The sequence below is a fragment of the Psammomys obesus genome, unplaced genomic scaffold (genome assembly GCF_907164565.1).
Source record: "Psammomys obesus unplaced genomic scaffold, mPsaObe1.curated_primary_1811, whole genome shotgun sequence".
Taxonomy (NCBI): domain Eukaryota; kingdom Metazoa; phylum Chordata; class Mammalia; order Rodentia; family Muridae; genus Psammomys; species Psammomys obesus.
The window spans coordinates 6,165,871-6,182,264 of record NW_026596046.1 but is presented as its reverse complement, the minus strand read 5'-3'; the positions used below and the strand labels follow the sequence as shown (position 1 = coordinate 6,182,264).

The 16,394-nt window shown below is 39.0% G+C and overlaps 2 protein-coding genes across 9 annotated transcripts in view; one reads left to right on the top strand and one right to left on the bottom strand.

Moving 5' to 3' along the window:
• Positions 1-4,132, bottom strand: part of Ttc23 (tetratricopeptide repeat domain 23) — a 93,530-nt gene extending 89,398 nt beyond the window's left edge. The window contains exons 1-2 of one of the 6 annotated variants that reach the window (XM_055623663.1): positions 4,015-4,078; positions 1,663-1,710 (exon numbers count right to left, since the gene is read on the bottom strand). The gene's annotated coding sequence lies outside the window, so the exon portion shown is untranslated. Of the gene's footprint in view, positions 1-1,662; positions 1,711-1,819; positions 2,073-4,014 lie in introns of those variants that run through there. The other 5 variants (XM_055623662.1, XM_055623664.1, XM_055623667.1 and 2 more) reach the window with 5 other exon arrangements.
• Positions 4,133-4,516: 384 nt separating this feature from the next.
• Positions 4,517-16,394, top strand: part of Lrrc28 (leucine rich repeat containing 28) — a 118,725-nt gene continuing 106,847 nt past the window's right edge. For all 3 annotated transcript variants that reach the window (XM_055623527.1, XM_055623526.1, XM_055623525.1), the window contains exons 1-2: positions 4,517-4,592; positions 8,381-8,608. In XM_055623527.1, coding sequence (XP_055479502.1) covers positions 8,441-8,608 — 168 coding nt within the window. In that variant the 5' untranslated portion in view covers positions 4,517-4,592; positions 8,381-8,440. The remainder of the gene's footprint in view (positions 4,593-8,380; positions 8,609-16,394) is intronic.

The window sequence follows — 16,394 nt, the reverse complement described above, 5'->3', positions numbered from 1 at the left end:
TCTGTCATTTGCAGGAAAAATGGACGGAACAGAAGATCACGTTAAGAACAATAAGCCAGTCTCACAAAGGCAAATATGGCATAATTTTTCTTTTTGTTTAGAAAGTAGGAAGGATAGAAGCATGAAAATAAACAGAAAATAAACTTAGCTATATGGAAGGAGAAAGGTGATGGAGAAGGAAATAAAAGGGATAAAAATGATCAATATTATTTGCCTCTGTGTAGATGTAAGGGAACTTCTTGTGTAAAAAAGCACCAGTGGACATCTTAGGATATGTAGGCATCAGATTCTTAAAGTAAGTTTTGGTGCAAGGATATAGGTAATGTCCCTGAGGTACTTTGCTCTTTCACAGGAGATGGTCCTTCTCTTTGTTTTCTGAATGCTTAGCAGAGGATCTGGGGTATCACAGCAGCTCCCTGAAGATGTGAAGAACTGACTTTTGTCCCAGTCATAGCTCAAGTGACATTTCCCATAGTGGCTTTCATGGTTTTTGGTTGGGGATGGAAATTCCTTTAGATATCAGTTAACTGTAATCACGAAAAACACATTCAAAGAAAGAACGAATCCAGGGGGAAAGAAAATCACATTTACTGTTCTAATTATACCAAACCCACCACAACTGACAATATACGTTCATTGTGCTAAATTAAAAGTGCTCAATGCTTTTCAAAGGCCACAAGGAAATGCATCAGAGTTTACCTAAACCAATAATGGTAAATAAAGACACTCAAGCAAAATGTCTTAAGAGATTTGACTACAGATCTGTACACCATTTTAGATTACTGAGCTCTGGCCTTTGCCCTGGAGAAATCTTAAGCTGCAATTCCAGTTTTCACACTGAAAATCCCCAACTGAACTTAATTTTAGTGACTGGCTCTTCATGTAAATTATTGTGTGTGTGTTTTTTTTTTTTTTTAATAAAGCATTATTATCATTTTATCCAAGGTTTTCCATGAACCTCCTGTTGCAGTCAGAGCCCGCCCGCGCTGCCAAGGCTGCAGCACTCCTGTGGAATGTTACTTCTTCCCTATGTACTGAAAATTCAAACTGGCACCAGCACTTTGAAGTTCTCCCTGAGGCTCCAAGGGCTCCTGATGTACCTAGTGCCTGGCATGGGCACCTGCACATTGAAAGTATGTAGACTCTTTCACTGAAAATCTCTGAGCCCCTTTTGTCCAGAACCTTGGTATGAACCTCTAGAATTTTAAAACTGTTTCATGGCCGCATAGGCAAACTTACAGTGACAGTGTAAGAAACAGTTATTTTAATATATTCCTGAGCTTTATATTTTAATATTAATTAAAATAATATTTAAATTAAAATATCTCTTATTGAGAATATAAATGCCAGATTTTTTTTGGGGGGGGGCAGAATTTATCCACTTGCTGATTCTGATGTCACATACACCAAAATTATGCTTTGCTTGGTCATAGACAAATCCATCCCTCAATTTCCTACTTTACAAATATTTGCCCAAACTGTGATTTTTATTCTCTAAATTGATGGCTTGAGTATTACGTCTGCTATAATGCACAGACATGAATATCCATTTGATTTAAAAATTACTGTAATATTGAATGTTTAAATCCACATGAAAGCAACAATTAGCAGCAAAGCACAATTTTCTGAAGCAAGATATAATCTACAGCTAATCTTGTTTACCTTGCAAAACTCCACTGATGACCTGGGGATCGAGTTTCCAACTTCATTCTAAAGAGAAAAGAACTGTGCCATTCCTGTGCCACCCTCAGCACAAGTCCGTATTTTTTCGGGTTTTCTTTTCATATTCCTTTAAATCGAGCAAAACAAGACACAATACCTGGAAAATTTCTCTAACACACAGTATCTCCAACTTTGTCGTAAAATCCTTTGTGAGTTTACCGAGTCCGGGAGAGACTCCTTTTTTTTCCCCCCACTGTTCTCTTGATAATCTGAGTTGCCAATTTGGGTCCCTCTGTATCAGTTTGATGATTCTAGAGACCGATAACCACAGACAAACCTTAACAGAGCAGTTTCATCCCAAAGTAGGACAGCATTTTTCCGTAAAGCAACCGAGTACCTCACAAAACTGCAGGCCAGAGAATGAATGATAGAGCCTTCACCAATAGGGAGTGGAGAAGAGAATTTTGTTGAACTTTGTAACCCAATCCTTGGAAGCCAGAGGTGGGAATTTTAGATCGGGGGCAGTCTTTTGCTTGGAATTTTCTTAAAGTGGTATCGCTGTCTTGTTGAGGTTAAAAGGTGCCAAAGATTGTTAAAAAAAAAAAAAATCCATTTAGAGTTTCCCCTTCTGTTTTAAGTCCAATGAAAATATGTAAATCGACCCTCCACAAAAATGAGAGGACTTCTAACAGTGGTCATACTATCAATATAGGAATTTTAACATCAATTTGGAGAGGGAGTAAAAGCTATTTTAACATCATTCATTTTTCATGAACAAAATTTGCATGTTAATGTGCCAAAAATATTTCTGTCTTAAAAAAACAAAAATTAAAAAGCTCGCATTACTTCAAAATGTTTTTCTATTGTTAAGCTTTCTGTGGTTGTCGATACATTAATATTATATATACATATCTATTGAAATTATAATTACATTATTTTTCCTTTTCTTTCCTCCTGACCAAGCCTACTATGTACCTCTACCTTGCTCTCTTCCATATTCCCGGACTTTTTTTTTCTTTCATTATTGCTATATGAGTATATGTGTGTGTGTGTGTGTGTGTGTGTGTGTGTGTGTGTGTGTGTGTTTTTTCAGGGCTGACCATTTGGTATTAGATAACCAATTAGTGTGCTCTTCTTGCGGAATGCTCTTTCTCCTGATCTCAGCATTCTTTAGTTGCCTGTAGTGTTGTGTTATTATTTTTACTTAGTTTAACTGCTTTCTAAGTTATTATTTTCTAAGAGCAATTAAGCTATCATAAATGTAGTTCATTTAAAAGTTAAAGATGATTCAGGTGGTGGTGGCACACACCTTTAATCCTAGCGCTAGGGAGATAGAGGCAGGCAGATTTCTGAGTTCAAGGCCGGCCAGTACAGGAAGGGCTACCCTGAGAAACCCTGTCTCAAAAAAATCAAAAGGATGATAGACAGATAGATAGATAGATAGATAGATAGATAGATAGATAGATAGATAGAGATAGAATTGAGGATGCTTAAAAAGAACCATCTATGCAAAATAATAGCCTTTTTGTTGTTGTTGTTGTTGAGACGGGGTTTATTCATGTAGCCCTGGCTGTCCTGGAACTCTGTAGACCAGGCTGGCCTTGATTCGCCTGACTTCTTCCATCTACCTTTGTCTCCAAGTGCTGGGATTAAAGGCAGGGGCACGACTGTCTGGCTCATAATTTTTTTTGAAGGACAAAGAATAGGTTTTAATGGAAGGATGGATTTGATCAAAGCACATCATATGCATGAATGAGGTTCATCAAACAATAAAGAGGAAGTCTTAGAGGAATTTAAAAAAGTTGAAAGTTGTTGCATCGATGTGCATGGCATTGAAAAGAATATTTTATTTTTCTTTCCCGGTACTGGGCACTGAACTTCGTGCCTCTACTGAGCTGCATACCTGCCCCTTTCTTTTTGAAATACTTTTTTGAGATTGGAACTTATTAGCTCACCAGATTGGTCCTCAACTTGTGAACCTCCCGCCTTAGCCTCAGAAAGGTAGGGCCTGTACACTTGCTCCATCAGAACAATCAGTTTTTTTTCTGTCTTGAAGTATTTATGACTGCCTACTTAGCCGTGCTAGGAACTGCCAGATTGTTTTACTAAACTGTGATTGTCCTTAGTTATTTCTTACACTAGAGCCTGTGTTTCTTTTTAAATTTTTAGTTATGAGACTGTCTCTCGTAGCTGAGGTTGGCCTTAACTCCTGATGTCTCCACCTTTAGAACATTGGGATTCAGGCATGCACCACCATGCCTAGGCCACGCGTATACTATCTTCGGCACCTATCAGTGAACTTCTCGAGACCTTAAATCCAGTGCTTAAGTTCTGCTTGTTGACTCGACTTACTTGCGTTATGTAAGCCCGATATGGCTTCTGATAAAATGTCAGACTGGTGGTGTAACAGTAGCCGGGATTGCTGTTAAGGCAAACGCGAGATTCTGCAAAGCTCTTAGGAATATAATCACTTGGCGTCGTTTTATTGTTGGCATCCGTCAATGAGAAGGCTGAGAGGGGAATGAATGGATGAATGAAAGAACAGGCAAGTTACTGGCGTCTCCTGAGGCTGGCAACGGGCTACACGATCCCTCAAGACACAGTGCAGAACCCCCACTTTCTGGACATCCAGCTGCAGGCCGGAAGCCGGAAGCCAGGGCAGAGATACGGCCGGGACGCTGCAGGAAGACGCGCTAATGAGCGCCTTGCTCTGAAAATGGGTCTCTTGTTGCGCCTATCGTCAGCCGGCTGGAACCGAGGCGAACTATCGCGAGGTTTCTTTCCGCAGGCCCCTTCTCCCCCGCACCCTACTCACGTTAGTCCGGCCCGCCCCGCCGCAGGCTCCGCCCCCGCAGCCCCGCCCTCCCTCTATTTCAGGGCTGCCTTCCAGCTCAGCCTGGGCCACGGAGTGCTGGTCAGCGGGCGCCGAGGTGAGTGCCCCATCTCCGGGCTCACAGGTCGAGGCTACCGGCGCGGCTCCGCCGGGGACCTTTCATCCCCGCCGCCACAGAAGCGCCCGGGCCTCTGCGAGAGGGACTGCGTGCTGTCCGGCCTAGGGTCCCCACGGCTGCCGTGTCCTCCACGGCCCCTGGTATCCCCGTATCATCTTCCCTGCCCCTGGGCTCCCAAATTCTTCCGACCTTAGAATCCAACTAATTCAGGCCAAACCAAGACATCTGGTAGCTTTTCTCATGGAGAAAACAGCCTTTTACACAAATGCTTCTACAGTTTGTAAGTCTCTAATCTCTAGTGTTAGGAAGTCGGATTGTGTATTCTGTCAACTCAAGTACTGGAGTGTCAGGCAGGGACTACTCTTTAAAATGCTTGTGCTTAAAATGGGGACGTTCTTAAGTTGGGGGATTGTTCTGTTTCTGCTGAGAAGATTGAGTGGTATTGGACTTCAGAAAACTTTAGGTGCAGCTTATATAGTTAATACGATCTACATTATTTACATTAACTGTGGGCAGGAGGCGATTAAGTTGTGAAAGGGGAAGGAAAACTAGCCTTTGAAAGGCTGTATTGCCAATGAGTGCATATTGGGAAAACCAAGAGTATTGTTGATTTTGGAAGGTTTTGGATTTCATCTGTATACACCTTATTTCCCAATCTATAGCAAGATGCATTTCAGCAGAGCTTAATAGATGCTTTTGAGACAACCAGTAACAGGTGGAGCGTGCAGAAAAAGCCATTTGGTTACAGTGAGTGGAGATTTTGAGTATAGTTTTTACTTTGCAAAAGGAAAACCTTCCATTTGTGCAGTCTTTGGCTACCCCATAATGATGACACATCGCTTACATTTTACATTTGTAAAAAGCTGTGTTACAGGTAAAGTGGTACCCAGACTTTGGACTTAGAACCCCCTGCATTCCAGTGGTGGCAAAATGCCTCGTCTGTAAAGCCGATTAATTAATGCCTGCTGTACTGCTTGGCTGTAAGGATAAAGATCTTTAAGGCAGATTGTTAGTATTTATATAAAAATGCCATGCACACAGCCAGTTTTAAATCTAGTGAGGTTTATTGGTTGGAGATGGAGAGACAGACAGACATGGTGGGGGGAGGGGTGTCCCAACAGAGAGAGGGAAGGGGGGCGTGGCCAACAGGTCACTATTTACCTGGCCCAGATGATATCATAGGATGCAGGTACTGACCTAGGACGCTGTCAGGACCCTCAGGGTCCCTCAGGAAAGGCCAGTTGAATTGCCTGCACAACATAACACAGGTAGCAAGTTTAATTAGTCTATGAGTGATCTCAATGGGTAGATGAAAAATTGACATTGTAACAGCTGTTCTGATCTCATCCACTTACTAGCTGTCAGAAAGCGAAAAGCATTTTGGATACTGCAGTATTGTGCAGACATGCAGATATGAAGAAAGCAGCAATATCTCTCTGGCCTTAGGATTTACAAACTCTTATCCAAAGTGGCAGTAAACAGGTTTGTGCATATATACATAATACACACACACACCAAATTGTAAAAACTGAACTGGCTTGTTCTGAAAGAAAACCAAGGAAATAATTAGTTTGGGATAGGGAAGTGAGTTTTATGTTGAAATCTTCTAGGGGAAAGAGGCTGTTTCCAGGCTAAGAGGAAAACAGCAAGTGCTTGGAGGAGTTTGGTAGATCCCAGGATTAAGAGAGGTCAGGAACTTGGTGAATGTGGCAGAGGAGGCTGGACAGGCAGGTTGGGCCCGATGGTCAAGAGCTCAGGAAGACTTTGCTTTTCTCAATAAGGAGTTGCTAAAGGGTTTGTTTAGTAACATGAGCCTGAGAGGGAGAGATGCAATTATGAGTACATTGTCAGAGGCTCATTGCTGTGATTGATATGTTGGAAGTGATGAAAGTGGACACATGAGGCCCAGGGATGGCAGATGGAGAGATGGGTGTGGCTGGAACTGAGATGTGTTTCAGAAAGAGACGCTCTGGCCTTGTGATTGCTTGAAGAAGCTGTGCTGGAGAGGGTGGCGTTCTGAGCTGAGCTGCTGCGTGGATGGAAAGGTGCCTCCCCTGCATTTGCCGAGACAGGAGAATTTGGAGAGGTGATTGGTGGTCAGAAATGTTGTGAGTCATCTACACCACTCCCAGCTTACTCAGTGAAGAATTACCCAGAAGCATAGATGCTGTCAGGCCTGTAATTCCCTTCACTTTATTTAATGACATAAGATGTCCAGAGATCAGGTGCCTGACAATAAACGAGAAGGAAAACAGATAGAATAAATATGGGAAAGTATTAAATTCCTAGGTTGACCTGGAGCTGTTATTGAATGCTCGTAGACTACACTTTGAAGTAAGATGGCAACTGGTCTTCTGAGCCAAGAAGAGTTTGAAAATGATAAAAAGTAACCCCAAAGTTCTAAACTCTGCTTATCGAAAGCCTTCATGTGATGCTTAATGAATGAGAATTATTTTCTTAAAATGAACAAAACAATGGAAACTTTATCCTTTTCTTTTTCTGTTTCAATAAAGAACTAGAAGGGGTATCTAGGAAAATTGACTTTCTGAGCAAAACTGTTGTGTACTTTCATTTCCTAATGTTCCTAATGTCTTCTGGAATCCTGTGCTTCATTGTAAAGAAACCACACTTTGAAATCCACTGGACCTGGTGTCAGATTTTTGCTTTTAATTTCTTATGAGCCGTTCCACATTTGACAAATTCTGGAAGCCTGAGTTTGTTTCCTCATGTGTTAATAGTGAGACTTGTTCATCCTGTGTCTAGAAGATTTCAAATATAGCCTCCTTTTCTTGTCAGTTTAACTAACATATTAACAATATGTCTACATGAGTTACCTAAGACCCAGAGAGATTTATAATTGGATCACACAGGGTTCTTGTTCCTAGTGGAGTATTTTGGACTAGTGACTTTGGACCACTTCCTTTGCTATTTCTGATAAATCTGCAAAAGTAAAGAAAAAGATACAAAAAATAAAGGAAGTAGAAGGAAAGGAGTTAAGCTTGTTGATATATATAGAAATAATATATGTTTGAGATGAGCTGTCTTATTTCATATTTCAGATGAAAAATTTGACCTGCTGCATTTTTGTTTGTTTGTTTGATTGATTGATTGATTGATTTTTAGGCTTTTTTTTTTTTTGCGACAGGGTTTTTCTGTGTAGCCTAGGCTGTCCTGGACTTGCTTTGTAGACCAGGCTGGCCTTGAACTCACAGTGATCTAACTGCCTCTGCCTCCCTGAGTGCTGGGATTAAAGGCATAGGTGCACTACCACACCCGCCTGTGCTTGATTTTTTAATAACTTTTTTTCAGTCATGCTGTGCATCTTGTCTCTGGGATCTGGGGATGCTGAGCCATTGATAGAGTGCTTTCCCGGCATGCACAGAGCGCTGGGTTTGATGTCAGTACTGCAGAAACAAAGAGGTTGTCATAGAACTGTAATCCCTAGCACTCATAGCTACAGGAGAAACTGTCTTAAAAAACCAAAACCAGAAACTGGTCTCTGTTCTCATAGATAAAGATTCCTACCTTAAGTCCAACAGAGTTTTTCTCCAGTTAGGTCTATTTCTAGTAAGTAGTAAATATTGTTTAATCCGACTACTATTGTTATTTTAATAGCCTAAATATGTGCAAAAAATTAGTTGTCACAGAAGGAGGTTAAAAAGTGTAACATCTTTTTAGTGTTGTGTTCTATCTCTGTAGGCTGACAGATTTATATACAGTTCTTTAAGAAATCGTACAGTGACTAATTTTTTTTTTCCTTTTTATAGAAATGGACCAATTTTGACAAGATGTAGTGCTGCAGCACGCCTGGTCGGACATGTTCAGTCATGGCGTCCGAACTCTGTAAGACGATCTCTGTGGCCAGGCTGGAAAAGCACAAGAATTTGTTCTTAAATTACAGGAATCTGCACCATTTCCCATTGGAGTTACTGAAAGATGAAGGGCTGCAACACCTGGAGAGGCTCTATATGAAAAGGAACTCTCTTACCACCTTGGTATAGTATTATATTACATTAATACCTCCTATAAATGTGGTCCTGACCAAGATAGTATTTTATATGTCCATGCTGCTTTGAGCAAGGGTGATACATGCAGGCCACGGGCCTCTCTGTAGTTATGCACTCATTACCTAAAGTCTGCACTTAGGCTTCCGAAGGGATGTGCAGGAGAGTGAAATAGTCTCTGATACACTACTGAGAAAATTAGTCTTTCTTCAATCAGCAAGCACATCTCATGGCCTGCGCTTTTGCTGTATTTAAAGCAGCCAAGCCCAATTCTGAGTTAAATAAATAAATAAAATTTAAAAAAAGAGAATGATTTGAAGATCCAAATATTAATAGATAGTTGGAAAGTTTAAAGAAGCCTTTGTGAGATAATAAAACAAAGCCTTTGCGATTGCCTTGTTGAAAATCAGTGATCTTGCATTGGGATGTCATACAGTTGGGTCAAGAAAAAAATTTTTACACTGAAGCAACGTTTCACTCTTTATGTTCTAAGAGTAAGCACAAATTCTTCATTTTAACCTATTATATGTAAAAAAAGAAACTTTAAATTTAGGAAGAGAATGTTCTAACCACTGTTTTAGTCCCACTGCTTATTGTAAAATGTGGTCCCCATTTTAAATGAATTTACTTTAATTTTATGGTTATCATTTTACCTGATTTCAATCTCATGCCTAAATTTGTTACTTGTGCTGGCCTGCAGTTTTTTAGTAATTGAACCTTTCTGTATTTTGAACTTTCCTAAAAAGTTTGTCATACTAGTTTTATACATGAGGCATGTGTTCCTGGACAAATTAATCTGAAATAGGTGCAGTGTTCATTCTCCTGAATATGAAGTCTGGGGTCAAGGTGCTGTGTTGAGGGCCAGCTTGCTTCTGTTTACATGGTGCCTTCTTACTGTGTCTTCATATAGTTGGATGTCAAGGGATCTTCCTTGGACCTGTTTTTATAAGGTTACTTATTCCATTCGTGCTGGCTCTGTTTTCATAATCACTTCCCAAAGGCCCAAGATCCTAATACTGGGGGATGAGGACTTCAATGTAAATTTTAGGCTAGATGCAGCATTCAGACATTCCTTGCTTACATTTCTATAACTCTAGTCTATTTCTGTATGTGGTTTTCCTTTCTTAATAATAAAAATAAGTTCTACTCACTTCAAATTCCTCTTTGTTCTTTATAATATCTCTAGGTTAGTTAGATATGTCCCTGTATTTATGTATGTACTTCATTTAGGAAATTCTCAAAAGGATGAATGCTGGGTCAAAAGGTAGATATATTTTATTTTAGAATACTTTGAAGTAGAGTTAGTTCATGATATTGTATTATCTTTATTTGTATACCTAAGAAATTGTCCAACTATTTTTCAATGTAATATGAGCTAATTTATATAGGAACCCAATTATGTAATTAAGGGGTGAATACAAGAATAGTTAGGGATACACACAGAGGTACACTCCTGTAATTTCAGCACTTAGGAGGCTGAGGCAGGAGGGTCATACATAGCAAGACCCTGTTTCAAACCAAACCAATCCAAAACAAGAACTATAAAAAACAAAAGCAGATAGGAAATATCATGATTTTGGGCCCTAAAATTTACTTTAGAAAATGTTTCAAAGAACTTTTCTGTACATGCCATAGTCTCTGGTATTTGAATGCTTGGTTCCCAATTGGTAGCCCTGTTTGGGGGAGGCCTAGGAGGTGTGGCCTTGGGGACTGGGGAGATGTGTCAGTCAGGAAAGTACTTGTTGAGCAAATGTGAGGAGGTGAGTTCCTCCTACCAGCACTGATGGACAAGTATGGGTGACATGTGCCAATCCCAGCACCCTGGGGAGGTAGGAATCCAGGAGCTTGCTAGCCAAGCATCCTAGCTGAATGGATAAGATCCATATTCATTGAGAGATCCTGATTGAGGAAGACATGTGTGCATACATGAGCACCTGTGCACACATGGACATACATACACATATATATCACACACAAAAATGAATATCTCCTGTTAAAGATTATTTAGAGACTATAAGAAGATATTGTAATTCACTAGTGGAGTAGAAATTAAGTTCACATTTCTTTTGGTGGTTTAGACCCTGTCTAGTAAAGTTGTATACCGATAAGGAAGAAAAGCCAGAAACAAGGATATTCCTCATATGCTAACATGGTTATGTGATGAATACTTGTTTTCACAAATGTCCATTATTATGTTGGTTAAAACCTAATAGCAGCTAATTTTTTTTGAATCTTTACCAAGGCATTTGCTTGACAACAAAAGCTAGACATTGTTCTAAGCAATTTGTAAGTGTTATTTAATCCTGAAAACAATGCTTTGATGCAGGCACTTTCATTATCCCACATTTATAGATGAATAAGGCATTGATAAAAGACTAGTGATGATAGTTGTAGATGACTGGAGAGGGTGAGGGAGCAGGTGGCAGCTGAGGATCTTTAAGTATTAATTGTAAATAAAAAAAGGCATGTACTTTTATATCTGGTTATTTTCTTTTTAAATAGATACTTTAAAAGTAATTAAAGATGATTGGCATATAGATTCTAAATATTTTGATTTATTATGATGGCAACTATGTTTATGTTGTTGACATAAATGGCTTCTTTGTAGACCAAGTTAAGGTGAGAAAAGTCGATGGCTAGGAAAGTCACACACTTAATTCTCCTTGTCCCTCACAGGAGACAATGTTCCTTATGCTTAGAACCAGTAGCAGTTTTATATTTTAGGATTTTTCTTCACATTACTTACTTGTGTCTACATAGTTAAGTTTTGGGGATAAGACTCAAATCTAGTCACATTTGTGTTTCATACATCCCTTCAGCACATAGCCTGAAGTTTATTGTATACTCTATAGAGAGAGCACCTGAGTTTTGATTGCATCTTATCTTAGAGGGCAGGTGTGAGTTTTCTACCTGTGGCTTTTTAGAGTAGATGTTCTACTTAAAGTAGAAGCTGTATCAATACTGGAGCAGCTTGAAGGAAAACAGGAAGTGAAGGTGGTATAAAAGAGCACTGGTCAAAGGTGGGTCACAAGACTACAACTACATGGTGGTGTCAGGTCATAGCATCCATGTTACCAGTTAGTTTATTTTTAATATAAAAAAATGTTTTTGAGACAGGGCTTCTTTGCATAGCACTGACTGTCCTAGAACTCTCACTGTAGACCAGGACGTCCTTGAACTCAGAGATTCACCTGCCTCTGCCTCCTGAGTGCTGGGATTAATGGTGTGTACCACCACTACCAACCTTTGTTAATTTTTAATTTTAAGTGTTTTAAGAATGTAAATATGTGTACGTTGTATTGACATAATTTATTTCCACCCTCCCCTGTAGGTATAACGTTATTGTGTAGTTCAAATGCTAATTTCTGTAACCCCCATATCTGGTTGCAATCCTTGTTCTGAGACCTCCCTGCCTCAGTGATAAATAAAACTGTTCCCCAGTTTTCCACTCATATGCCAATAAAGTAGCTTACAGCCAATTGCTGAGCAGGGGAGATAATAGGGCTGGACTTCCTGCCAGCCAGTGGAGGAGGACTCAGAAGAGGAAGTAGAGATTCAGCCATGGGAGAGGTGGAAGTGAGATCAAAGAGCTGGAGCAAAAAAGCTAAGAAGTGCAAGTATCTTTGGGATGTATGTTGGGAGGAAGCCAAATTAGCTTAGAAGGTTAAGAATAGATTAATAACTGCTCACTTATTATGCTGTGAAGCTTATTAAAATACTATAATAGAGTCTCAATTATTTGTGTGATAGCTGGGTTAAGAAAGAAAATAAGAGAAACAAACACAGTTTTATAAAATAAACATTTTGGCGCCCAATGTGGGTCCAAACTCACATAGAAAGTAAACTACAGAACAGTTTCTTCTGTTCATTAAGAGAACAACCACAGTTTTTAAGGCAGGAGCTCACAGCTTCCTGATCAAACAGACGCCCCAGTATAACAAAGGCCTCCAGGCAGCTTAAAAAAAAAAAAAAACCAAAACCTAAAACAAATTGCAAAGGGGCTGTTCTTTTAGCCCTCCCTAAGGGAGGGGGGGGAGAAAATTGTTCTTTAATACAAACAAACTCTCAAAACATACTTTTCTAGCCAAGGCAGGAAGCTAAATACTTTGGAGAAGGGTCTCTTGCTGGCCTGACTCATGCAGGCCACAAGAGCAAACACTTATGGATCAAATAACTTCTCAGAATTGGGGAGGGCTCAGGATACAGTGAGGGAGGCAGAAAAGAAAAGCTTCTCCCTGAAAGCAGGAGACAGAGACAGACAGAACAGCCTCAGGCAACTGAACTGATAAGGGATCATGTCTAGTTTGACTATAAGAAAGTAATGTCCTTAGGGAGACGTTTTGAGCTTAAAGAAGATGATTATTTTCTATTTTGAAAAAAAAAATCAATGACATGGTGCTTCTGTATTCTATTTGAGTTTGTTTCTCTTAAGCATACAAATTTTTTCAGTGACAATTTCAGTTTTGTATATCCTCTTTGGGAGAGATCAAAATAAAACAGACTTAGAAAAAGGAGAGACTGAAAAAATAGATGCTAAATTAAAGGCCATAGAATAGAGCATGGAGGAAACTTTGAATCAAAATAGGAAACTTTCAGAGAAATCCAATCAGGAGCTTATATTAACACCAAAAGAGATATTTCCAAATGAAAACAAAACAAAACAAAACAAAAAGGCTTGAAGAAATTATAGAATAACAGCCCACTGACATATGGGATAGAAAGGCTTCAGCAATAGGCCAGCATGGTCAAACTGGATATTGTATGTGTATTGTCAAGGTTCAGTTACTGGTTGAAGGTTTATATGCTAAAAGAAAAGTACAGATCCTGTTTGGTGTTGTCTTGAAACGAGGTCATACAATGGCTTATGTGTTCCATTTTACAGATTAGGGAGATGAAATATATGTACCATGCCATAGGTTCATATTCAGAGTTCCAATGGGTTTTTGCCTTAAATTCTGGATAGCATAATTCTAAGGTTATACATTTGTTAGAGATTGTGACTGACTGTCTTGGACATGCCTTTGCAAATTGGAGCTTATGATGCTTCAGCTTGTATATACATTGAAATACTATGAATTTTTAGACATGACATAAAAACTGTAAAAATTGTAATCCTATGGGTCAAACAATTATAAAAAGATGTAACAACATTTTTTTTAAGAGTTGGTCATAAAACAAAAGAGGAGTATAATGTCTTCCCAAGATAGATTAAATAATGATTTATTGATTTAAAAATTTTTAAATCAGACAAACAGCACACCTGCTAAGATACACTGGATTTTTAAAAGGACTGCTGAATTAGATCTGCATGTAATGGTCCTAATTCCAAAGTAGAAGACAGAAAATGTGTTTCATTGAAGAGGAGTATATGCTCTTTTCTCAACAGGAAAAACAAAGCTTTGTATTCTATCCAAATCAGATTTGACAGGGAGAGGGAGGGACCTCCTAAAGATCTTGGTTGCAGACAGATGGATGGAAATCAAAAAGACCAAACAGGCCAGGTAACATAATTTGCTGAGCCCTTCACATGGGAACAGCTCTGAGTCTGAGTGAGACATGACAATGTCTCTAGCAGGACTTCAGCTATGCATGGTCAATAAATCTTTGGCTATAGACTCCTCAGGATTTATGATGTCATTCTTTTAAATGGCATAGATAAAATTTTATTTAACAGAATCATCTTGAACTGAACTGTGCTCAGTGCATAGCCATGCATATATTAAAACAAAAATACATAATACCTTTGAAAGTTTGTATATTTTTCAGAGAAAGAGGACCAGACACTACCAAAGACAAGAAGCCCAGGTGATCCTGCCTCACTGATAGCTTCAATAACTGTTTTCTCAGAAATCTGCATCTGGAACAATTTCAAAAAAGCCAGCTAGATCATACAGCATCACAGACTGTTCTAGTCAGGACTTCAGTTAGGCTCTGAACTTTCAACACACACGGACTAACAGCAAAAATTACAGCTAGCTTTTTTAAGGCTGACACTATCCCAATTTTCTTGGGCCCTGAAAAAAAACAAAACAAAACAAAAAAAAAAAAACTATGTCCCAAATTAGCAGGAAGACATTTAAGAGAAATATGCCTCATTACCAAGAAGGGGTGGATGTTTTTTGGGTATTGTATGGATGATAGATATTTGTTATTATTTTAAAAGGTTTGGTTATAGGAATGATAAATAAGATGGTAGACTATTGAATTTACTTTTAGACCAAAGAACATTAATAAGCAAAAAATATTACATTGGTATAGATCTTTGGATATTAATACAGATTTAAGGTTATATTTTGGTAGTTGGGCATGGTGATGCACACCTGTAATCCCAGTCGACAGAGGCAGGTGGATCTCTGTGAGTTTGAGGCCAACCTGGTCTACAAAGCTAGTCCAGGACAGCCAAGGCTGCACAGAGAAACCATGACTTGAAAGAACAAAACAAAACAAAAGAGATTATATTTTATTCGAACATGATAAGGTAATATACCTATGTAATTCTTAAAACTACAGTGTTAAAGTCTAGACTTTTTAAAAGCTGGTATTAACAACTGTGTAGGATAATTAAGGAATGCCTATTAGCAGTCAGACAATCAAACTCATAGTCATGTTAGATACTAGTTTAGTTAATTACAAAAATGTTTCCAAGATTAACAAAAAATAGTTAGAAACCAGCAATTCAAATAAGATAACAGAGAGAAATGGTTTTCAAAAACCTCAGAGATCCATAAGTATGGCATTTAAAAATTTTATTGACTTAAGGCTTTTTTGACAATGAGACAGGTCTGCTCCTGGCAGCACCCTGTTCTACTTCGAAGAGCATCAAAGGCTTCACAGGTAGCCAGCTAGCCCCTGGGTGAGAAAATGCCCTTGTGTCAATTACAGACAAAATACTGTCCAAACAGGACAAACTGGATGCATTTGAGTTGACTACCGAGCTTTGTAAGGACAAGGTAGGCAAGTCCTTTATAATTCCTACTTCACTGAAAAGTCCGTCCAATATTCTGAGTCAGAAAGCTGAAGATCATTCGCCAATATTATAGAGAAATTTTGAGGAACTGTCCAGGTAGCCAAATATTTCTGTCATTTTTATACTTTTGGAAGCTGCCTGCCTGCACTGCCTATATATTTAGATAATATTTATTCCTTCTTAAGTCTTTGATGGGGTTGAAGACTAGATAGTTATAGTCTTACAGGTAAACTTAAGTTGCTTAGGATGATAGAAATTGATAGTAAAATAGTTTATTCAAGGGTACCAGATATATACAAATGTAAATCTTATCTAATAATTTTCATAATTATTGTTACATATATTTTGTTATTGTAAGAGAAAGAGCCTTTTATTGGACTAAAAGGGGAAGATGTAGGCATAAGGTTATTGGATAGTTCAAATGCTGCTTTCTGTAGTTCTCCCCTCCCCACCGTCCCAAATCTGGTTGCAATCCTGTTCTGAGAATCTCCTGTCTCAGTGATAAGTAAACACTGTTCTGGAGTTGTCTACTGATAGGCCAATAAAGCATCTTATAGCCAGTCACTGAGCAGGGAAGAGGATAGGGCTGGACTTCCTGCCAGCCAGGGAAGGAGGAGTCAGAAGAGGAAGCAGGGATTCAGCTATGGGAGAGGTGGAAGTGAAATCAAGGAGCTGGAGCAAAAAAGCTGCAGAGTGCAAGTATCTTTGGGATGTATGTTTGGAGGAGGGCATCTCTGCAGAAAGCTGATTCTTCCTCACCCAGCAGCCTGGAGTTCTAGATTCTTTACATCTTTAGAAACATTTGGTATT